This window comes from Aptenodytes patagonicus, chromosome 1 (assembly GCF_965638725.1).
Source record: "Aptenodytes patagonicus chromosome 1, bAptPat1.pri.cur, whole genome shotgun sequence".
Lineage (NCBI taxonomy): Eukaryota > Metazoa > Chordata > Aves > Sphenisciformes > Spheniscidae > Aptenodytes > Aptenodytes patagonicus.
Genome location: NC_134949.1, coordinates 65,782,004 through 65,807,041, shown reverse-complemented (window position 1 = coordinate 65,807,041; position 25,038 = coordinate 65,782,004). Strand labels below are relative to the sequence as shown.

The 25,038-nt window shown below is 40.7% G+C and overlaps 1 protein-coding gene across 3 annotated transcripts in view; it reads right to left on the bottom strand.

The window, feature by feature from the left end:
- DGKI (diacylglycerol kinase iota) overlaps window positions 1–25,038 on the bottom strand; it is a 230,121-nt gene that overhangs the window by 137,734 nt on the left and 67,349 nt on the right. For 2 of the 3 annotated variants that reach the window (XM_076340326.1, XM_076340343.1), the window contains exons 2-3: window positions 14,089–14,197; window positions 2,945–3,040 (exon numbers count right to left, since the gene is read on the bottom strand). In XM_076340326.1, coding sequence (XP_076196441.1) covers window positions 2,945–3,040; window positions 14,089–14,197 — 205 coding nt within the window. The remainder of the gene's footprint in view (window positions 1–2,944; window positions 3,041–14,088; window positions 14,198–25,038) is intronic. The other variant, XM_076340353.1, reaches the window with a different exon arrangement.

Genomic DNA, 25,038 nt, shown 5'->3' with positions numbered 1-25,038 from the left:
TTTTTTTTTAATATCTTGCTTTTTAAGTCATTCTCATGATTTTTGAATGCCGGTGGCATTGCAAGTAGTTACAACCATTTATAGTGAGAGGCTAGTAAAAATTCAGACTTTTCCATTACTTCTAACTTCTTTGATTCATCATGAAATGTCAGCTCCATATTCCAGAGATTACAAGTTCATGTTCTGTATAGGCTAACATTTTATGCCAAGTCTGTGCAGCTACAGCTTAATTATTTCTCACCACTTCTCCATTGAAAACATTTGGTCTTAAATAGTCTACATGTAAAAGAGCTAAGTCAAAGACAGACCAGGACAGACATAGAAAGATGCAGTGTCTTCAAAAGATTCAAACTGGAAAAGCATTAGCCTTTTGACAGATCAGGTTAAACTAACCACAACTAAAGTTAACTGGATTTCCATTTCCATCTCTAGTTCTTAAGCTAATGAAAGCCTCATATGCTGTAAGATGTTATAAACACAGATACCGCTTTCCCCAAAAAGGGAAACAATACACTAGTACCTAAAAGTACTCAGTCAGGTCAAGCAAAGGCCAGGCAACTAAGAATTGAACAACTTTAAACTCTGCTGCTTCCTAAATATGACTCAACATCTCCAGGCCTATTGGCTGGAAAAGCTTGTCACCGTGGAAGATGTCTCCCAACTTTCCCAGATAAGTGTAAGTCAGTGGGTCTAATTCACCAGCTACTGCAAACAGGCCTTCCAACTCCTAGAGAGATACACCTCTAAAGCTAAGATACAGCCTTGCAAATTGTATGCACCATATTATTAAATTTCCATGCTACTTTCAATGAGCTAAATCATGATAAAGTATTCACCCAGTTTTAGAAAGGCAAACTTCTATTAAGAACATAAGAACAGTCATGCTGGGTCAGACCAAAGGTCCACTCAGCCAAACAAATCATCCCTAGCTTTTGCCAAAACCCTGTGCCTCAGGACCAGTATAAGTGCAGGGCAAACACACAATGACAATTCCCTTGAATATGACCCTATGATCAGCAGTCTGTTACTGTTGGGACTTCACTTCAGTACTCTTTGTAAGCAGGCACAGATTTCCCAGGCTTGGCCTTAACGTTATATGCCATAAAGTAACCAATCTGCTTGAGAAGTTATGGGGGGTGGATAGGAAATTGGAGCTATGGAAAGCACTAGTATTTTGGATCAAAGAGCCTCCAAAACTGGAGGTGATTAGCAAATCAAAATGCTTTGATTTGGATCAAATGATCTGAGGGGGTTTTTTTAAATAAAAGCAAAAAGATGGTATTGCAAAGAGTCATAGGCACTATCCACAAACACCACAGACAAGACAGACTCTCCTTACACTTTGCAGTCCAAAGGCCAGGATGCCCCCTTGAGCATTGATTCAAAGCAAGGGCTTGAACACAGGATCCCCACTCTCTCACCATGTTTCCTAAATACCAAGATAAGAGGTTTGGTGTTTTTTTTTTTTCTTCTGCTGAAGCAGTTTAACTGAAATACTAGGTGAAGAGTTGCTGAAGCAGACTGGAAGTATTAACAGTGACTCCCCAGTCAAAGAAGAGACATACACGGGTTAGAGATCAATCCAATGAAATTTTTTCCATACACAATAGAAAAGCTTCAATAGGAGAAGGCAAACCTCAAATATTCTCAAATAGGAGAAGGCAAACACTTGAATATGAGTGCACTCATTGCTGGTGAGTGCATTCAAGAGTTTGGAAAATTCAGTTCAAATCCTTGCAGTGATTAAAATCAAAAAAATTTGATTAGACCCTACTTTCAGAGACCCCAGCAAGTGATATAGAATCATTGAATCATTTAGGTTGGAAAGGACCTTTTAGATCATCAAGTCCAACCATTAACCTATCACTGCCAAGTCCATCACTAAACCATGTCCCTAAGCGCCTCATCTACACGTCTTTTAAATACCTCCAGGGATGGGGACTCAACCACTTCCCTGGGCAGCCTGTTCCAATGCTTGACAACCCTTTCGGTGAAGAAATTCTTCCTCACGTCCAATCTAAACCTCCCCTGGCACAACTTGAGGCCATTTCCTCTTATCCTATCACTAGTTACTTGGGAGAAGAGACCGACACCCACCTCGATACAGCCTCCTTTCACGTAGTTGTAGAGAGCGATGAGGTCTCCCCTGAGCCTCCTTTTCTCCAGGCTAAACAACCCCAGTTCCCTCAGCCGCTCCTCATAAGACTTGTTCTCCAGACCCTTCACCAGCTTCGTTGCCCTTCTCTGGACACGCTCTAACACCTCAATGTCTTTCCTGTAGTGAGGGGCCCAAAACTGAGTGCAGTATTCGAGGTGCAGCCTCACCAGTGCCAAGTACAGGGGCACGATCATTTCCCTACTCCTGCTGGCCACACTATTTCTGATACAGGCCAGGATGCCATTGGCCTTCTTGGCCACCTGGGCACACTGCTGGCTCATGTTCAGCCGGCTGTCGACCAACACCCCCAGGTCCTTTTCCACTGGGCAGCTTTCCAGCCACTCTTCCCCAAGCCTGTAGTGTTGCATGGGGCTGTTGTGGCTGAAGTGCAGGACCCGGCACTTGGCCTTGTTGAATCTCATACATCTCTTGGCCTTAGCCCATCAATCCAACCTATATATTTGTGTATATAAATAAAATAGGCTACTTTCTTCAAACATTTCTGAAATATCTCAATATTCTAACCTTTTTTCCCTTACCATGTTAATAAAGCTACTCATTACATCCATTCTCACTGTGTAAATAATCTGCGTCACTCAAAATTGTTTGGGGCTTTTTTCCCAAGCAATAAGGTATTTAACCAGCAGCCTTTTGCATTCCTCCTCCTGGAACACAAGCATCAACAACAACAGCAAACAATTCAAGCTCCCAAGTGTCTGAGCACTGTATCAGTCTGAAATCAGGCTTATTACCTCAAAGAGAGAAGGAAATCTGAAAATAACTCACTGAGAATTTGACTTGGCAGCTTTCCTCCCCCAGGTAGCAGAGGTCCCCAGAAACATTTGTCTCCAGCCACAGATGCTCTCCGTTCACAGCATTTTCCTGAGAAAACATGATTGTTAGTCTGGTTTGTGAAATTCAGCCACGTGAGCATAGAGAGGAAAAAAAAAGATCTGATTTTCACCACTAACTTAGAAAAAGAAAAAAAAAAAACAAAACAGAAACCAACAACCACACGACCACGTGTTGTTTGGTTTTTCTACAACACAAAGCCATAACAGTATTACCCTGGCTGACCACCCCTGCTTAAAGGATGCCGATGATACAATGAACGATGTGTCACCAATCAGAACCAAAGTATTTTTGTGTACAGTTCAATGAAACTTTGCCCATGTTCTTCCCACATGCTGCATAGTTTAACTGGGACTCTAGATTTCATAAGCATGAGATGTACACAGAATTTTAAAGAAACAGAAAATCAAGAGAGATGAAACAAAAACACGACTACTGAACTTTCAATTGGAGAAGCCTAAAAATTTGAGAACTGGGCCCAGAAGTGTAAAATAACATACCAACTATAGCTTTAGGATGATGGGATAGTTTAGACAAGGAAAAATGCTTTCTTTAAAATGGCTGGATCAACACTGTACGTTTATGAAAACATCAACAAAACATTAAAGTCTGGTCTCTCCTGACCACTTAATTTTATACTTGAAAGAACAATACATTCAACTGAGAACACTTAAAAAAAAAAATCTAACTAGCACACTGACAATTAGTAGTGATTAACAGGGTAACATCTGATTTTTCTTTGACAGCCTCATTTGACCAAATCTGTACCTTAATTCTATAAAAATTCTTGTTCTGAGGAAATTTGGTTGTAGAAAGACTACAGTTTTCACTTGACTGTAATCCTGGCTCGACTAAAAATTCTAAGAAGTCTACTGTACACAAAGTGAATAAACAGGATTTCTGTTCAGCCAGAATTAGAGCATGATGGAAAACGCTTTGACAGTCTCTGACATTTGGTTCCCACACTGCAGAAGTCACAAATGATGACGCTTACCAAACAGATGGCGTCCGACAGCAGGATGCTCTGAAATAGCCATCTTGGTTAAAATAATTTATTTAAAATACCACTGACAGTTTCAAAGCGATGAAATGAGAAAGCTTCTCTTGCCATGCAGATTTCTTAGGTAATGCAGAGAAGCAGAAGTAGCAAAATCGTTTGCCTTCTGGAGTACAAGTGCATCCACAATAGCCAAGACCTATGCAAGTCTGCATGTGGTGCCTACCACAACTATGGTGCTCACTTCAAATAAGCCAAGAGGACAAGAACAACTGGGTTTTTTTTTTCTGGTGAGAGGTCTACTTGTCCACAGGTCTTTTAACTTCACCAGAAATGTTCCCATTGATGTCAGACTCAGTGTTATCCCTCAACACAAGGGGTTGGATGAAAGCGAGACTTGGATTCCAGTCTACTGCCATTGCACCCTGATTAATCTTCATTTAGTGGCACGCTGTTCTATACCTCCATTTCTTCTCATCCTTTTGCCTGCCTGTCCACCTGAACTGTAGACTCCCTGGGACAGAGATTTTCCTAAACTGTATAGTTCAGTGCGTGATAGTTTAGGTGAAGCTTTTCAGCACTTTTATAATGCAAAATAGCTTTAAGGACTTGAACTAGCTTAAGAAATTTTTCAAGCCTTACTCAGATGGTAAATTATTCAGATTGTAAACTCCTTCCCTTCAAGTTTATCCTTACATTAAAGCAATTTTCTCTGGCAAGAACTATATCAGTTTTACAGCACTTCATGGAAGCCTAGTCACATCATACTAATAAAATTACTATGCCCACAGTATTGCCCAACATATTAACTGCCTGTCTAGTTTATGAGGAGCCAGACAAGAGGACCAAAGCAGGAGGATATGAGCTCATCAAAGAGTGTTTGACCTGAGCACATTCTCTGCTGACGAAACAGTGCAAACTCAACATTATAACACAGAGCTAAATTTTATAGATTATAAAAGGTGTTTAGGAAGGATCAACTATGAAAGCTAAGTAAGAAAGCACACAGCTCCTGGGACATAATTTTTAATGAGGAATCAAAATTCCATTAAAAAACAGATTAAATGCCCCTTCATTCAGACCATGTCCACATAACTTGCCATCCAGGTTTTCTAAAGATAAAGTGGCCTATTTCCATAACCTAGTTTAGACTGATCATTCCAGACTGTATCATAGATTCACATGTCTGACCTTACATCACAGTGTAAATAAAATCAGTAAGTAGTCTACAAGGATGACCTTTGTAGTTCATGCTATGATAGATTTCTGACAAGACTAGATAATAAAAATGTAAATAACCTGATCTAGTATAAGTGGCACACTTCCAGATACCTACTGCCGCAAACAATTTCACAGTACTGTGTGTGAAAACTCACAATTTCAATTCCAGCCAACTGACATTTGAAAAATCTTCTTTCATCCTGAATCAGAGCAAAGAGCTGAGATTTCCCAAGATGAAATGCCCTCCCTCAAAAAGCTTTGCCTGTCGATTACTTCATCTCAATAAGATCAAAGGGAATTATTTGAACTTCACTGTTTTAAATTTTACAGAGCACTGTCATTTATACGATGAGACATTCTGTTGCCGCTTATGAAAAATCAAGATATAGTTAAAGGAAAATGCTTTGACCTTTTCCAAGCCCAATTTTTCATTCAATTCTAACAGGAAATTTTGACAAAAAAAATCACACATTTCTATGAAGAACTTTTACTCCAGCAAATTGGTATTTTCTACTCCAAAATTTACAGGCAGTATTCCACAATGTGCTGGACAAAAGGGTACTCCATCTACCAACACATAAGCTGACAGAGGTCACTGGGACCACCTCTTACTAGTATGAGCTCCTGTTTAACACAAACCTAAAGCACAGCAAAGGCTACATCATCACTTGCGTATTTTGACACAGATATTTTTCCACAGGAGTTTTGAGTTCAGCAACCTTTTCATAAATAATTTGGCAGTTTGGTTTATTTTGCACTTGATGTCTTTATGCTGGCTTTAGGAGTAAATGGCTACTAAAGAGGCAGTCGTCCTCTTTCTGTCCCTGACCCCTTAGAACCCAGTCTCATACTTTTGTCATTTTCCTGATGCTGGATCTAGTGGCTGTGAAGCTACGCATGAATCAGTTCAACTGATGGAAAAAAATAGATAACTTTTATCTACCAAATGAGCTACACAAAATGACTCACCCTGTGACCACATAACTGCTGGATCTGACACAAGGAATGGTGGGTTAAAGGTGGGTTCAGTGGGACCTATGCTTTTGGTACTAACTCAGTGTTAGAGCAGCTTAGCTGATCTGTCAAAGCATGCTTTTAGGCTGATGTGCTTTGCTTTGACTTGCTATGTTGAGAAAGGATACTGTCCATCATCATGGATAAAACAGCAATGACTGCAGCCTAATACTCTGCAGTTAAAAAGAGAATTGGCAACTCCGTTTCCTTGCCTGGCTTCCCCGCCCTTGCAAGTGTGTGTACTCAGTGTCCCGTGAAGAGAAAGAGCCCCTGCTCACTGAAGCAGAGGCAGCAGTGCTTTCCTGGCAGATGCAGCCTGCCTCACAGGGGACACACGAACTCAATATGCTCTCCCAGATGGAGACCTCCCATTTGATTTGCTCCTGATCTGTTACCGCCTTAATAGCAAACAAAAATAATTTCAGTATAGCAAATATTCCTTGCACATGAAACAAAAACCACACACAACCCCCCTCGAAGTGAAAGAGAAATAGGAATTCAAGGACTAGGAGTTTGGGAATGATGTAATTACATGTACGTGATCATAACTTGCTGTGCACATTTCACTAATTCAACTCAGTTTCTTCTCTTAAGTGGCCCAGCGTGGTTAAGTGACAGAGCAAGTGTTACCATTTTTCTAAAGCCCTTAAGTATCTCCATACCTCACTGCTCTTCAAGCTGCAGTCAGCATGGTTTCAAAAGCAATGCAGATAAACCTGGGTAATTTAATTTGCCGTGTCAAGCAGCCATAGATACTCAGCCAAACAAATACACCAGTCAGCCCAACTTTCTAGTTCAAAGGAGTTGTAACTCCAATTGTAACATGAGGAATGGAGCTCTCCTCCACTCCTGCCATGACTGGCGTTCTGCAAAAAATTATGTAAGACAGATTTCTAAGATAAGCCATTAAGAATTTTTTCCCTTTGTTACCACTCCAGTGAGAGAGACAAATCTTCTTACAAATATACATTTGGGTGATAAACTTATGATTAGTGTAAAATTAGTGCTCAATCTAAATTTAAACATATTCATAAGCAAAAATCATTAGCTTTAGCCCTTTTCTTTATGAAGTCACTATCGAGCAGAAACAAGTTTGTTTGGATGTCTTTTTCCCAAATGTCTCTCTCATGTTTGGCTTGTGTTTTACCCTTAATGCTGAAATTCCAGAGTTTGTAATGTTCATGGTGCAAACAATAGCAATGTCTCAAATGTTTTTCTGTTGATATATATTCTCAATTTTAACTTTTTTAGCACATTTTAATTTGGGAATATTCTTCATGTAGAAGTCACCTTTTCTTTAATTATTACAAATGTAATAAGTGGACATAAAACATCATGGACACATGGTACTACATCATTACTTCAAAAAACTTGAAGATATGTAGGCTCCAACTTTCGGAACTATTTTTGGGTGTTCAACTTTTAGGTCGAGGTTCACCACATTCTCTAGCTTTTGCTGCCATTCTGCTTTCCCCTATCATGCTTTCCAACATCCCTGCATCAGTTGCCCACTCCTGTATTCTCCACTGAGCTTCTGAGATTGTTGTTACCATCATCTGAATGATCATCTATATGCAGAAGCAGAATAACAATGTTTGCCTTCATGGAGGAGCAATGATACTATCAACTGAGATGATGATTCCCTACATTCTCATGAACCATTATTTTGGCTGACAACAGCTTAACTTCAGTCCTTTTGGCAGCAGTGGGGAAAAAGTACCTATTTTCAAGAAGGGCACCTTCTGTAACATCACTGCATCCTCTATACCACTAAAAAAAAAAAATAGAGATGGCCACCATTTTGAAATATGACAGACCTCTTTTTTCTCTTTAGATCTCTCTGGAAAGAGCAGTTATCAAACCTTGATGAAAAAGAAACAGCAAAGTAGGACTACTTATCCTAAACACATTGCTTCAAGTGTCATCTGCACACAAAATTTCAGCAATTGTTAAGTATGCATGGAGCTTACACTCATCACTACTTAAGTGGAACTAAAGCTCCCAGCGCCTCTACATGTTTTTATGTGACTAATGGGATACCCATAACCCAGGGTTCTCCTTTCTCATGTGAGCATCTGATAACGTACATCTCTTTTCAAATGAATACTCAGTTCCCAATTACAAAACAGTCTGGCAGACACTCTAATGGAAGGGAAATATCCTTCAGTGTAAAAATTAGTACAGCTTTTAGGAAATTATGATACAGAAGCCAAACCATTCACATGGAAAAGAAATACATTTATCTAGATGGAAAATATTTCATCATATGTAGAACATGTATTAGTGTATTAACATGCATGTTAATTATCTAAAGTATAGTGTATCACTAGGCACTTATAAACACTTACTACCCATGAAAGTGGACAGCACTACTGACTAATGCCAAAAAGACACAGAATATAATGCAACAGATACACTGCAAAGTCACATTCACTGATTATGAACACCTCTCATAGGCCACCTCACTGTTTGTTTATCTAGCCCACAGTCCATCAGTTTGTCTACAAGGATGTTATGGAAGATAGTGTCGAAAGCCTTGCAAAAGTCAACATAACAGCCATTGCTCTCCCCTCATCTACCAAGCAAGTCATCTCATTATAGAAGGCTGTCAGGTTGGTCAGGCATGATCTCCCCTCCATAAATCCATGCTGACTACTCTCAATCACTTTGTTATCCTTAATATTTTTGGAAATAGCTTCCAAAAGGATTTGCTCCATCACCTTCCCAGGAATCAAGGTGAGGCTGATCACTGAGTAGTTCCCTGGATCCTCCTCCTTGCCCTTCTTGAAGACAGGATTGACATTTGCTTTGTTGCCAGTCCTCAGGAACCTCCTCTGATCACCATGACCTTTCAGAGACAACAGACTGGCCTTGCAAGGATATCAGCATGCACCTCATCACATCCCATGGACTGCTATATGTTCAGTCTGTTTAAATGTTCCCTAACCTGATCATCCTCTACAAAAGGTAAGTCTTCCTTGCTTCAGCCACTGGTGTCAGGGGCCTGGGATTCCTGAAGGCAGGTCTTACCAGTAAAGATGGAGGTAAAAAAGGTATTGGGCACATTGATTTTTCCATGTCCTTTGTCACCAAGTTCCCTGCCCCATTCAGCGGTCACCTAACATTTTCCCTAGTGTTCCTACTGCTGCTGATATGCCTACAGAAACCATTCTTGTTGCCCTTCATGTTCCTGTCAGATTCAACTCCAGATTGGCTCTGGCTTTCTTTATGCCATCCCTGTGAAATTGTGTAGTGCCTTCTACAATCCTCCTGGCTGGCCTGACCCTTCTTCCACCTATTGTATTGGGAGGTGGTGGGATGTGTTTAGTTGTTTTTTGGTTTGGGGTTGGTTTGTTGGTTTTTTTTTTTTGGGGGGGGGGGGGAGAGGGGGGTGTTGGGTGAGGTTTGTTTGTTTGTTTTTAATATTTGAGTTTTGTCTGGAGCTCCTTATGCATCCATGCAGGCCTCCTGATGCTTTTGCTTGACTTACTGCATGTGAGGATGGACTGTTCTCGGGCATTGAGGTGGTGATCTTTGAACATCAACTAGTTTTCCTGGAGCCCTTTTCTTTTCAGAATCATATCACATGTTACTCTTCCAAACAGTTCCTTGAACAGGTCAAAGTTTGCTCTCTTGAAGTCCAGGACTATGATCCTGCTGTTTGCTTTGTTCCCTCTTTTCAGGATCCTGAACTCCACCATCTCATCATTACTGCAGGCAAAACTGCCCTGACCTTCACGTTCCCCACCAGTTCTTCCTTGTTTTAAGTACGAGATCCAGCAGAGCACCTCCTCTCATCAGCTCCTCAATCACTTGTGTCAGGAAGTTCTCATTAATGTATTCCAGAAACCTCCTGGATTGCTTGTGCCCTGTTGTTCCTCCAGCAGATATCAGGATGGCTCATGTTGTCTACAAGAGTACCAGGGCCTGCAAACATGAGGCTGCTTCCAGTTGTCTGAAGAAGGCTTCATCTTCTACCTTTTCCTGAACAAGGCATCTGTAGCAGATACCCACAACAACGTTGCCTATGTTGGTTTGCCCTCCAATCTTGATCCATAAGCTCTTCACAGGCTCATCATCCATTCCACAGCAGAGCTTCAAGCATTCCTGCTTCTCTCACATATGAAGGACAACTCCCCTCATCGCCATCCTGGCCTTGTCCTTCCTAAAAAGTCCATATCTATGCATTGTGCCACTCCAGTGATGTGTGATGTTGTACTACGTCTCTGTGATCCCAGTGAGATCACAGCCCTGCAATCTTCTGATATTTAGTAGAAAGTATGAAGAACAACTTTTTCCTGCATGTTAAAATATCCTATGCAACTGAATAGACCCTCTCAACCAACTAATTTTATAGAAGCAGGTAAAAGTAAAACCTACAACACTGGTATCACGTATTGCCAAATGCCAGTTTTCAACTTCTACTCAAACACATAGTTTTCTATTCTTGTTAAGATCTATAAGATTTTTTGTGTCTTTAATACATATAATTTATGGTATAAGGTTATAATATTTCTCCTCTGAAGAATATTCATCTTGTACCCAGAGAACTCTGTGCATTCACAGAACACAACGCACAGATCAGTCTCAAGTTTTTTCACTGAACTCCAAGAATGGAAGCTGCGTGTCTTCAAATGCCTCTTAATGGACATAACTAGAGTTCTAAGGCTTGTAGTCATGGCCCATAAATGCCTACTAATGAGAAGGGAAGAAACTGGCGTCAACAGACAAATGCATGATGGACAAATAAAATGAGACAATTTTGGCCAGTGGGAAGCTCAACACACTAATATCCTAAGTCAAGATTTTTGTAGGCACCAAAGGAAACAAGAGCTAGAAGGCAGTACTTAAAAGGAAATTACAGGATGACTTTGCACAAAAGCTTATGGTTATTTTCCTTGGGAGCAAATGGCAGTACGAAAATATACAAAGACCTAGATCTGCAATGGTACACAGTCACTGTATGAGGTGGCTCAGTCTGTACTTAATTGAGAATCTGGGCTAGAATTGCTTACTTTATCATTTAACTTGTGGGAATGATGCCTAAAATGGGGGAGGGTGGGAGAAGAGGCTATGCATAAACATAACACAGGGACAGGCAGTTAAGGTGGTTCCTTTTTGGTAAGGCATATTCTGCACTGTCCTCTGGCTATAACATACCTACTCCAGAGAATGTATTCTGTATGGCCCTGCTGTGAAAAGATAGCATTAAATTAGACAACAAAGCTACAAGTTAACCTGAATTAGGTGTAGCAAATGTGATGAAACTGGGCATTTGTAAGTATGTGAGAGAAAAGAAACCTCAGGGATGATAGACAGTAACAACAACAATAATAAAGCAATACTGTTTCTTATGTAAAAGGTCTTAAGAGACATCAGAATCATCAGCTCCATTTTACAGCTAAAGAGGCTAATGTATTGAGTGGCAAAACAATTCATCTGAGCTCACTCACAAGGTAAGTAGCAGAGCAGGGAATGAAAATCCCACTCCCTGAATCAGCGTCCTGTTCACAAGATCATCTGATAATGGCAAGTCACCTACAAGGAGTTGTCAAAAATGGAGACTATAGCCAGGGAATTCTCTCCAGATATTACTGTGAAGATAACAAGGAGCAAACATTTTCTACTGCAAAGTCAAGTGACAACTTGTGTTCATGTCACTTAGACTTTGGAAAGATCTCCCATCATGAGTCCATGGAGAATCATCCTCAGAAATACTAAAGAGCAGGATGATATAGATGGGGATGCAACATGCACTGACTAATGCTGCCTTCCAGCGATTAAATACAAAGACTCCCTGTCTGGCTCCAATACATCTTAATCCAAATATCTTTTCACTCTACCAAATACACCTCTGGAATTAAACATCAGTATTTAAAACTTAACTTTTTTTTTTTACTGACATTCACATAAATGTTGGTCCATTTCAGCTTCTTCACACCTCCAAATCACCTCCCTATTGTCTCTTTTACTTATACTGTGCCTCAGATTTGAGAAATGCCTTTCTCCCCCACATTCACCAGTTACTACAGCTGGTCAGTTCAGGCTCCTCCCAGCCACAGATGTCTTCCACTCACTATCCTGCCCCTTTCCCCACATGCCACAGGGTTGCCTCCCTTCTCCAATCAAAGTGTGAAGTAAAGCAGCAACACCAATCTGAGAGGCTGGAACAGCTGAGAAATTGAACTGATCAAAAAACTCTAAACCATAAGCCAGGAAGTAAAGTGCAAAAACACCCTACACACACACACACAATTAAAACCCACAATATTTAATCAATATTCACCAACCTATATCAAGTCCTGCAGTATTTATGTATTGGGATCACATGAGGAAGCACCTGGTAAAATGAGTAGCAGACAATCGACTTTGAAGAAAGGTGGATTGTGGTTGCTGGGTTTGGGGTTTAGGTTTTTTGTTTTAGGGTTTTGTTGCTGCTGTTGTTTTCTAAGTACAATTTTGAAAGGTGTTTAATTTTGCCTGTGCCTAACCCTTCACCTATGTGACTGATCCTTCAGATTTCTACTAAACAGCATTGATAACTCAAAGCAGGCATGTGTTTTAATACCTTGCTGAATCAGGACCTGAGTTTTCCTGGAGGTAAAGATCAAGGTATTCTCCAAGGCTCTTCCAAGAGGATTCTGTGTAAGCTTTCAAACTCATTTTAACACTCTGTGTTAAAGTACAGTACTGTGGAAGATCATAGTGAATCTAATCCAGCTTCCTGCAGCACAGCCTGTAAAATTTCATCCCCTTAAACTTTAAATGCAACAGCTGGGCTTGAAACAGAGCACACCATCCAGAAAGCCATTCAGTCTTGCTATAGGGAACAGAGATAAACATAAGCCATATTCATCAAAACATAAGTTATCTTCACCTAAAAGCCACTTAGGTGGCTGGTGCCTTGATACTGCAATGTATGAGTTCTTTACCAATAGCCGAGTAAGATCTACTGTATGCTTTGCTTTAAATGGGACATTTGTGTGACCTGCTGGCTTAAGGCTCGCCTTCTTCGCACATACCAGTGCATAACCACATGGAAGGTGCATGGGAATGGTTCAAAGCTGTGTCAGGGGAGGTTCAGGCTTGACATTAGGAAACATTTCTATAGAGAGAGGGTGGTCAAACACTGGAACAGGCTTCCTAGAGAGGTGGTCGATGCCGCAAGCCTGTCAGTGTTTAAGGGGCATTTGGACAATGCCCTTAACAACATGCTTTAACTTTTGGTCAGCCCTGAAGTTGTCAGGCAGTTGGTCTGGATGATCATTGTAGGTCCCTTCCAACTTCCCAATATTTCCAATAGAAATATTCTACCCTAGACAGTCCTAAACTGACCCCTTCCGAACTAGCCCAGAAACATAAAAGAAGCAAGATGAGAGGGATGGAAACATATGTCCTCTGTGTCTACAAGCCAGCTTGGGCCCAGAAGAAATCTAGCCATACCTACAAAGCATCGTGACCAAAGATTTCTACTACTTACTCTACAGACCTAGCCAACTCGACATGTGTCTTCAGCCTTAAATTTTAGCCCATCAAGCAGAGGTACAAAACCCTGCTGTGCTAAAATCAGATCACCTTTGGATGGCAGACCTTGTCAAGAAGGTAGTGAGCAAATGTAGCCAGACAGTTCCCAAGCTGGAAAATCTGAACAGCAACTGTCCTGTGCTGCTCAAGTCTCTGCAAGTTTTCATGTCTCCGCCTTGTGCTTCTTTTCATAATAGAAGCATGTTCCTAATGACCAGCACTAACTCTGATAGCAACGCAATGTCTTATGTCGATTTAAGGATGGAGAGAGCACTAGCCAGAGATATTGCTCAAATTAACTGCCAAAAAACCAAACACCTACAGTCCACTCTAAGGCCGCCCTTGGTTCTTTCACAGGTCCATTGGAGACTGCAATGTTGAGGGAATGCACAGGAGCCAAGTGCTGGAGGCCTGACCTGGAGATTGCTTTCCTGCAAATTGAAAAGAAAAAAAACAAATAAATGGAGTGTATATCCAATATAATTACCCAATATAATCATCCATCCCACCCTTCTCCAGAAATCAGAAGAGGCAGTACAGCACCTAATTTCAGCTTGGGTGAAATAGTGCTTGAATGCCATCTCCTGCAGTTTAGGAAAAGAATAAAGTAATCTGATCACTGAAAATTACTGTTTAATGAAGATCAGTTACTCATCTGGCACTAAGCTGAAATACCAAATCCAGTGGACTACATATGGTTCTGTTTGCCACTTTCAGTGGAGTCCTCATTCATTATGCCTATTCCTTACATACCAGCTGAACCTGCTGAACCAATTTATGCATAATTCCAAATAGCCTTTATTGGAGGAATGAAATATGAGTTTATACAAAAAGCACAACATCTGTTGCTTTTACTTAGTTTATAGGCTGGGAAAAGTCATCCATTCAGCATCCAACTATGTAAAACAAGACATGGGGACACCACTTAGTCAGGAAGGGGAGTCATACACTACTACCTTTTTTGATTGTATCAGCATCCCTCAAGGTATTACAGCTTCTTTCCACTTACATTTCAATTCTATCTTTTTGGTCGAAAGTCATTCTTACAGCTCTTGAGGCATAGATATGGCCTCCTTCAAAAGCCACAGATGGTGACCAGAAACCCTCCTGGAGCTCCACAAGAACTGCCTGTTTCCCCAGCGGCACTCAGCCCTGACAGATCAGCCCCGAATAGTGAGCCATCAGGTGGAAGGAAGCACAGTACGCTGCTGATAAAAAGCTCAGCTGCACTTGGACAGTAGGTTTCCTAAAACTTCATAACATTATTACATTGTATATTTTAGCAGCTGATGGTGGTGGCCAAAACAATCTTACAGGTTCAGCTGCAATGATTCAGAAGAGGACAAAAACATCTCAAGGAGAGATATCCTTTTGTAAGCCAAACACACTCATCCCCACAAAGTGAAATGACAGTCTGTGTAAAGTGCGTTTTTGTGATACCACTCCCACAGTGCAACAGCTATTTATAGCATCTCCTAATCTTACCACTGTCCCAAGACAATAAAGGTCAGTTGAGTCAGTGATAACAATCCAGGTCAGCCATACGCTAAATAAATCTTTTCATGATCCTGAAAATATACAGTGCAATATATTTCCACAGTAAAGGAGCTGGGAAGCCTCACTGCTTACAGTGCACGTCCAGAAAAATCGAGGGGTCTGAATCAGAATCTCTTAAATTCTCTTTCCTGTGGGTAGCATGAACAACTCAGCACATTAACATCAGCCTCTGATCATACACTGCCCCCTTTCCACTTAACAACGTGGGCAAGACATTGCAATTAAGGGTTTTTTCAAAAATATTTTGCATTTGACTAAAACCCATTAGAGGGAAGGAGCCCAAGGAAGAGACTTTCACTACCTGGCAATATATCAGGAGAGAACAATTTAGCTAGAAAGATTTTATGCCATATATGTCCGTACAACATAAGCTACACGTCTTCTCAATGACCGGATTAAGACCTTAAAGAAATAAACCACAAGAGACTACAAAATTATTTTTTTTAAAATATATTTTTCCAGAAAACAGTGTCCAATATTTGGCAGTCTCCTTCCATGCTGTTTTGGGTATCAGTTTAGTTATTAGTGCTTCCTAAACACAAGAGTACATTCTTGTGTCTATTCATGGTTTATAACATGGCAATTTGTTCTGGTGGAAATGGGGCAGTATCACATTTTCCACCCTGCATCACTGACAGTGATAAAGCAAACCAGTGGCTACTTAGTCCTGCCCTCATAACAGAGGAAGGTAGCAGCCACTTTGTGCAACATACTTAAGCAAAGGTGGCTGAATAATAAAAGCATTAGCTATTAATTATTATTTGATGAAAAATGCCAACATTTTCAGCCAACTCAGCTTACAGCCTATTACTTGTCAAGCAATACAGACTGTAAAGTTGCATGCATCCACTAAGCAAATTTACTAAAGCAAATACCGCGATGAACAATCCTAGGAACAAATTTATCTGACCAGCCTGAGGACAAGGCTTCCAGCTGGAAGGTAAATTCAGTAGAGACTTAAAAGGTAAATACGCCTGATGAACAGCCACAGACAGCCCAGCGTCAAGCCTTGGATACTGTTTCAAGCCAGAATTAGAGATGTGCAAGCCTCCTGCAGCAGAACCTGAGACTTGGCCCACGTTCCTTTAAAAGTGAGCCGAGACTGACGAGCCTTTTGGGGGAGACTTGGCACAGTTTTGTGCCAGCAGCCTGCCCTTCCTCCGCATGCCAAGCTGGATTTATGGCTTTGTCTGGAAAGCACATAAAACACAGGCATGACAATAATGCCCTTTTTTTTTCAGGTTTGCTTTAACATAAAAGCCTTAAAATGATCTCAGGGATTGCAAATTTGCACAAACCAGCCAGAAGTGACCCTTAGGCCTGGGGGCAAGCTAAAAAATGCCTACTTTTACACAGCTTCTTATCAGAACTTTGTCTCAGAACAAAGAGAGACACAGAGTGTCAAAACACTGCATGCACTGCAGAAGCCTTTCCCACAAAAAAAAAAAAAAGGGGAAGTCAGGCTAAAGACCAAACACATGGCCTTCTAATAAACGTAAGGCAGACGAGAGACGGGAAAATGCAGGGAAAGGGAAGGTAGCACAAATCCGATAACGGAGCAGATGCTGAGTATCCAGGTGATCATATCTCCTATTACTTTAACTAGCAGATTACACCATCTGGCACTTTTCCAATAGTAAGTTAACACGAGTGGCTTTTAGTTATCTTTCCCAGCGATTTCATCTCCACTGTGCTGAATGCATGAATGAAAATACAGGCTCGACAGGCAGCCTTTACCATAGGAGCGAAAGTAATCACTGTTCCCCTGATAAGAGACAGCCAGAAAAAGTGAATCTGTGCTTTCATGATATATTCCATACTTCAGACTATGAAGTCCACAACTTTGTTAAAATGGGTACACCAGCCAGCTTGCTGACATAGCAACCAACAGCAAGGAAATGTCACATCGTAAGTAATGAGCTGTATTTTGGTAATTACTTTTTCATATCCAGTAATCAGTGATTTGTAGTAGATGTTATTATCAACTTAGCTAACACACCACCATTGTGAACAAGCATGGGTGCACATACACATGTATGTCATTAAATATACAACAAACAAAAATATCTAATACTAATTCCATAGTTGATACATTAAGGAAATTCTTTAACAGAGCAGTTGACTGTCTTGGAAACCAAAAGCAATCAGACATTCAAGCTATTCAAGTATAAGAACTGATTTTTTTTTTCTTTGAAGCATTACATTTTCTTTCTCATTTTGCTGAAAAGTCAGGCGAGACTCAACCTACTTATTAGATCAAAGGATACATATTTGATTGGGGGGATTTGAGTTTATATCCAAGGCTTTGGCTTTACTGAGCCTTTTTCTCCACCTAAGGCACATAAAAATCCTCCAGTGAGTTGTTTAGATGGAATAGTTATGCCTGAATCCTCAAAGACCACAAAAGACAATTAGTCAATAGTATGCAGCTCATTTAAGTGTTAGAAAATTCTATTTGGAAAAGAAAGAGTAAGTTAATGCTGCACGTGGTTAACAGATTTGAGTGTCATTTTAGCTGTCACTGGTGTTGGAGTTGCTGCCTTTCCAGGCCAGGGTTATTATCCTCCTTTTCATAGGGGCATAAGTTACCATTGGGGTAGTCTGTCAGCTGCAAGGTTGAGAGATCATAAAAATGCCAAGACTGGCTTCCACAGATCCTATGGCTAGGACATCTGCCAGGAGAAAGATTTTTGGGAGTCTTTTCTCAAAAGTAATAATCTAAGTAATAAAAGTAAATAATCTAGATATTTACTGAGAAAAGGACAGTCATTTGTATAACAACGATTAAGCTACAATAGCTCTGCTTTTCTTTGAATATTCAATGTAGATAAACCCCATGCCTGCCAGCTCTCAGCTTTGCCAACCTCAACTTGAAAATCCCTGTACGAGGCCAGACAGTACCTGCATGCCGTACGAACAATTTATATGCACCCAAGTTTGTTTGGAGGTGGTTTTCATTCCTGCAACTTGGTGCTAATGAAAGTCATGAACAAAATGTACAGGCTAAACTCTGTGGCATTATTTAAGTTTTCCCCATGCACCTCTGCTGACTGCACAGCGCTCCTGCAACCTGCTGTTCCGGGCATGTAATGTTCTCCTTTCCAGCTGACCACGGGGCAACGACTATTTCACTGCAACATCAAGATTCCCAAATTTTTTGCATTCGATATAAAAGGAGCCAACGTCAGTCAAACCAAGTAATCTGTCTGGTCCAGTATCCCGTTTCTGACAACGGCCAGTAGCAGGTGTTTAGAGAAGCACTGGCACGAATTGGGTGATCCTTCCCCTGACATACTCCAGTCCCAGCTTCCAGTAATCAGTAGTTTAAGGACTTCCTGAGCTGGAGGCTGCTTCCAGACCTTTGTGCTTAATAGCCTGTAATGGCTCTTTTCTCTAGGAATGCGTCGGTCCTTCCCTGAACCCATTTATACTCTTGGTCTCCGTAGCAGCCTATGTAATGAGCTCCACAATTTAATTACGGGCAGTGTAAAGTATTTCCTTCTGTCCGTTTTAAAAATTCTGCTTGATAATTCAATTGGTGCATCATATTGTGAGGAACAGCAAGTAATCATTTGCCTCTTTACACCTTCTGTGATTTTATGAATCTCTATTCATATACCCCTTCATTCACCCTTCCCCCTACGAAGTAGAAGTGCCCTAGATGGCTTAGGCTTCTGCTGATACTGAAGCTGTTCTATCTTTGTCAACGTTTTCTAGCCGATTATATCTTTTTGAGGTAGGATTGCCAGAACTAGAACAAATATTCAAGATCTGGCTGCACCAGAGGTTTATCAGTGGTGGCACGGTACTTTCTGCATTGTCTCTTTTTTCCCTCCCTCATTCTGAGCCCTTTACTTGCCTTTTTATCACTGTGAGCACTGAATTAATCATTTCATAGGAGTACTTGCAATTATCTGAAGTTCCCTTTCCTGAGTGCTAAATGCTAATATAAAGTCCAAACTTCACTGTTTTTTTCCCCCTATATGCATTATTTTGCCTTCATCAATCTCACATTTCAACTGCAATTTGCTGCAGAGTCATTCAGCATCATAAGATCCTTCTGCAAATTTTTCACAATCAGCCTGTGCCCACTCCGACTAATTGTGCACAGCAACAGCAAGCTTCACCTCCTCACACTTTGCTCCCTGTGAGCAGCACTGCTCCCCATCACAGATCCCCAGTGGTCCCCATCAGAAAACTCCTAGGTAAAAGAAACTCTGAAAACCACCCACCGATTGCTAACCATTGCTTACTACATTTAAACTGTTTTTTAACCATGTGAAGATCATCCCTTTTATCCCTAGTTTCTGTAGCAAAAGCTTTTTTCCTACCTCACTGGAAGCTTTCTGGAAGCCCGCGTGCGCTCCCACGACCAAACCACTCTGGTTCATGGGCCTCGTGCCTCTGCCAGCAATTTCTGTGAGACTCACAAGTCCTGGCTTCCTGAGGAAAAGCTGTGCTGGCTCTCCTCCAGCACATCACATTCAGCTGTGCATTTACTAACCCTGCATCTTCTCAGCAGCTCCACCAGTTTCTCTGATTAAAACTTGCTGCTGGGTTACCCCATCAGCACTCTGTGAGCCCCTATGTGACCACACCACTCCTTTAGGGCTGGAGCTGGATTAAGGGAGCTATTATAAAGCCCTCTCAGCAATTTCTTAATTGAATTCCATCAGAATACTTAGCAAAATCAAATCCTAGTGATTAGTTATTAGCCCTTTTGTCAATGTGGTCTTTAGCCTCTTACATTAACCTTCCCATTTTCCTCAGGTTCATCCACACAAATAGCAGCTCAGCCTAGGACACTGTCAGGCACCCTCAGCAGTGAACGCTGATGCAAGAAATTCAATTAGCGCTAAAAGAAATAGACCTTTCAAAATTCCTCGTGAAATACTTGCTTATGCATCTGTCATTGCCTGCTTCCCAGGGAACCAGGGTATGGAAAAGCAAAGATTTGCATAGCTTCCCAGCCACCCTACATCAACATCTCCAAGACCCCAACAGACCTTTCCTCCCTCTCTCTCAACCCCTCACCACAGACCAGTTTGATAAAAGCTACGTGGAAACTGGTACATCTCCATGAAACACTGCAGCTCTATGTAGCTCTGACCAGCTTTGCTTTTAGCCTCAAGCCCAGCCCTCCTGCACCTAATAGGCAGCTCAGAGACCAACCTGAAGAAAATGAAACAAATTTCAACTAACAGTCTTACCAAGTACTTCAAACAGCAACCCCAGAGCTGAGAAGCAACTACAGTGCATCAACTCCCTGAGTAAGTTCTGGTAGGAGCATTCGGATCTATCACATCAAATACCATATTCAGCTTGTATTGATCAGGTGCAAGACCAAAACAGAGCCACCTAGCCTTTCTCTGACCATCTCCTTGAGTAAAGTAACAAATCCGGTAGAGACACAAGTAATACACAGGAATCCTACAAAAGGAAATAAGAGGCAAAGCAAGAGGAGCATAAGACCTGCAGAAAGTTTGATCAGGATAGCAGAGGAAGAGCCTCTACCACACAATGTTGTCTTTTCTGAGTCAAAGAAAAAGTCAAAGTCATGTGGAGTTCTCTCTGAGCTCCTATCAGAGCTCAGATTTATACATATCACTGGGTATCACCCATTTCTTGATCTTCCCTCTGCTCACTTGAGGGTTTTTTTTTTCCTTTACTCTTAATTTATACTCTAGCTTTCTTTCCAAATAGGAAACATCAAGGGGTACTTATGGTAGATGGTAACTAAATTTTAGGACCAACAGGGTCCCTCTCAATCTTTTCTTTAAATGTGCTATTTCTGAAAAGATATGTACAAATGTGCTGATTACTCTTACCACAAGAAGTGACAGACCTTGGAGGATTCCTTGCAGTAACAGAAATGTCAGCGTTAATTTGTGTGAGGAGGAAAGGAAAAAAAGTGATACAGTTGGTGATGCAATAAAGAGGAAGAGTATCCTTTATCCCTGTAATTGACCAAGAAAGAGACTAACAAAGGAGCCTAGGAAAGCAGGGAAAAAAAAAATACAAATGCTTTCTTGAACTGAATTATTTTGCTTTATTTTTGCTGCAGTCAAAAATAATCTGTTTTAGGACAGGGTTTGGGTTTGGGGTTTTTTTGCCTTTAGCTTTCAAAGCTATGAATGCCAGGTCTGGAAGAGACCTTCTAGGTCATGAAATCTAGTCTTCTCTGTTTCAGGCAAACTTATAATATGTTTGAATTCATAAAGTTATCAAGAGCCATCTCAAATCTAGCCTGGTTGTTCCCTCTTTCTCGTTCCTACTGAGAAGCTATGCCAGATCTCCACTCTTCTCATCATTAAAATCTTTTTTGTAGTTTCCATCCGATATGCATCCCCCTGCACAATCTTCCTTAAGTTCCTATTATTAGGATTTTCACATTTCATCCAAAGAGTTACAGTTGAGCCTACAATCTATGATTTTTATATGATCCTTCTACAGAACAGAAGGCACCTGAAAGCCTTGATCCAGAAATCTTTAAACCCTTGGGTCAAAACCCTTTGACTGAGGTTATGTTAGGACAGAGATGTGCATAGGGAGTTAGAAGCTCACATTTCAAAGATTCTGGAATCAATCAAGTAACTGGGATGATAAAATTTAATCACTGTCTTCCCAAGTAAACAATGAGAAATGCTCTAGGGAACTCTGAGCATAAATGATTTCCAGCTGCATCATAGACTGGACATCAGCATTACAGAAGATGGATGTGTTTTTACTATTTCAGAAAGCAAAGGAAGTCTGAATGTGAAATATTTTCATGACAATACATTTGATCCAGACAAAATCATAGGACATGCAGAACCTGTGTTCTGTAGTTCAAGTGTAGACAAAAAATGAGGACAGCAAATTGGACAGACATGAATACAGTATGATCATGCTATTTATTTTTTTATCATATGCTAAAATAATATCTACTGATTTTCAAAAGGGGTGCAGGTAGTCTATGTTATCACTCTGCCAACCAGAGGAAAATAGGAGAAGATTGAGGTCTTTTTCAGGGTACTTCTTGGTGGCACCAAATAACCTTCATTTGATCTGGAAGATAAAGAAAGGGAAAATAAAACAATACAAGACACGGAGGGAGGAGGACTAAATCCTCAGCAGTTTAGAACAGCAAAGAAAAAAGTAAGAGTTATTTTTATTTTTTAATGTTAGTCTTGGAAATGTTTTCTTGCCTCTCAGATGCTAGCACATTGCTTTCAAAAATAACCTAATTTAAGGTAATTTCTCTATCAGACTAGGATCCTCCATTGGTATAAGCTGTTTACACAAGCTGAAATGTCATTATGACTCAGGAGCTATATGGCCTCACACAAACTATATAATGGAGTATTCTGACTTTCTTCTTTTCTACAAATCAAATACATGCTTTGCACTGTAAGCTTCAGAGAGTTGTTTCAAATGTGGATTTTTGGAACCTATTTCCATGCCCCTGAATTGTTAAGTGTCTTGTCTTCATCTGTGTAGTCTCTCCTCCTTGAAAATGGAAACAGTCAGAAATTCTCACCATCCACCTCCACATCTTTTTCCCCATTATAAGCTTCCATTTAGCAAATGAGGGTCTCACAGAGGTTAAAAATAAGTCTTCCATTTCTGAGTGTACAAAAAAAATTGAAAAAGGTAATGAAGATCCATACTCACCAGTCAAGTGAAAAATACTTCAAGAGGTTTTTCTAGACAAAAAAAAAAAGGAATATTTTATACCAGAAGAATTTTGTTACCAAGTATTGATACAAGAATCAAATTCTCTTCTTCCAAGATGCACAAATACTCAGGACTCAAGGAATGACGCAGAACAAAAGCAAGCTTTAAAACAATCCAAAATAACAATTTTTTCTAACAAAAGATTTCGAAAGCACACAGGACAGAAAAATTCTCTCTTCTGAAAAGCAAGTTAGACTTTCAAATTCTGAAGACAATTTTTACAGAAAGAAGAAAGGCTAGATAACAGAGCAGGGAAGGGAGTTCAGGCTTTGCCTGCATAGTTCTTGGGCCAAAAAAAAAAAAAGAAAAAAGCCTACCTTTACTTTTCATTAGAGTGACACTTGAGAAAGGCAGATAAAGTAAAACTACCATTCAATAACCAAATAAATTCTATTTTCTCTCTAAGGAAGGAAGCCCAGCAACTGAGATAAGACAAAGTTTTTGTCCCCCACCTTCCCTCCCCAGGACTGTACGAGATACAAAAACAGACAAAAAAATGCAACAAGTGCCTTTTTCTTCCCATTCCTCACCACAAAGACTATACAGTTCAATGGTGTACACTGCTGTGCTTGGAAAAATCTTGTTTTGAGCACCTGGAACAACAGGCCCCTAGTTCCTAGCAGGGCTGGCACTGCTAGGCTGGACAAGCACCACCATGCTCCAACCGCCTGCACCTTTGTCCCCCCCATACCATTGCTGACTTTCTTCCATTTCTTCTGGCATGGTTTGTATGCACCAGACCAAGTCCCAAGGGGGCAGGTGCATGTCCACCGCTCCAATTCCTCTGTTTGAAACAAACTGGAAGAGTTCAGCAGAGGGTGGAGAAAGAGGACGTATTGCAGTCAGTGAATAGCAGATGAAGAAAACAAAGCAAGTGACAATTCCCCAGCAAGTCTGTGTAGCAACCTGTTCCTGCAGGACCCCATCCAAAGCTCAAACTCAGTCAAAAGGGATTGATTACTTTTAACAAGTTTTAGGATCAAAGACTGGAGGCTTAGGGATAAATTTTCAGATCTTTACACAAGCCAAAAAACTAAACAAGGATTGAGGGATCTGGGTAGAAAATATAAATCATAATAAGTCACCACCTACCCCTCTCCCCATCACCAACAACTGTCTGGCAATTCAGAAACGAGGAAAAAAGTACACCTGGTGTGACAATATTCCCTCTTCCTTTAATGCACTGAAAGCAGAAAACTTAAGAAACAGCTTAAAATAAGCTTCCAGAACCGGAGGAGAAACAAAGCAGAGCTTGAGTCAGAGGCGCTAACCTCAGAACACCCAGTGTGTTTATAAAACATGAATTCATACTCATTTAGCCCTGAATAAAACATAAGTTGTCTACCAAAAATACTTATGCTCAAAACTTATTCTTGATAATCAACTTTGGAGTTACGCATAACCATTCAAAAAATCAGTCTCTCTGTACTGAACCTTAACATTTCTGCCTGGAGGAGTGTTTCACATCAGATTAAGACGACATCACCACCTGTGTCACACAACATTACAAATCTCACTGGAATCACGTTGAGGGCCCGCTGCCTTCAGCACGCAGCAGCCACTGAAATGGTGCTGCAGGGAGGGTCCAAGGCACTCTCAGTCAGGAGGGAGATTATCGCACTCCCTCCTGACCCTAAGGGACAGCTATCACAGGGTCGTGCCTAGGTCTGAGTCTTGGAATAGGAAAGCTTTCAGGGGGACACCGAGGCAGAAAAGTGCAGGTGGTACATCAGCTAGAGCACTGATCTTCATGGCTGAGAAGAAAGTGGAGATCTTCAGCACTCATTAGCAGCTCTGCTGGATCTAATTAAAAGAGATGCTGTAACTGGAGTCTTTTTGTTTTTTCTTTTGGAACTAATTTCAAAAATGCTCATTTTTCTCATGATCTGCCCTTTAAATAGTTTCTCTTTTTTTCATCTAAACTCTGTTAAAATATACATATGGGGGTTTTCTTCCTCCCTGTTGACTCACCAGTTGTATACAAGCAGGCTAAAAAAAA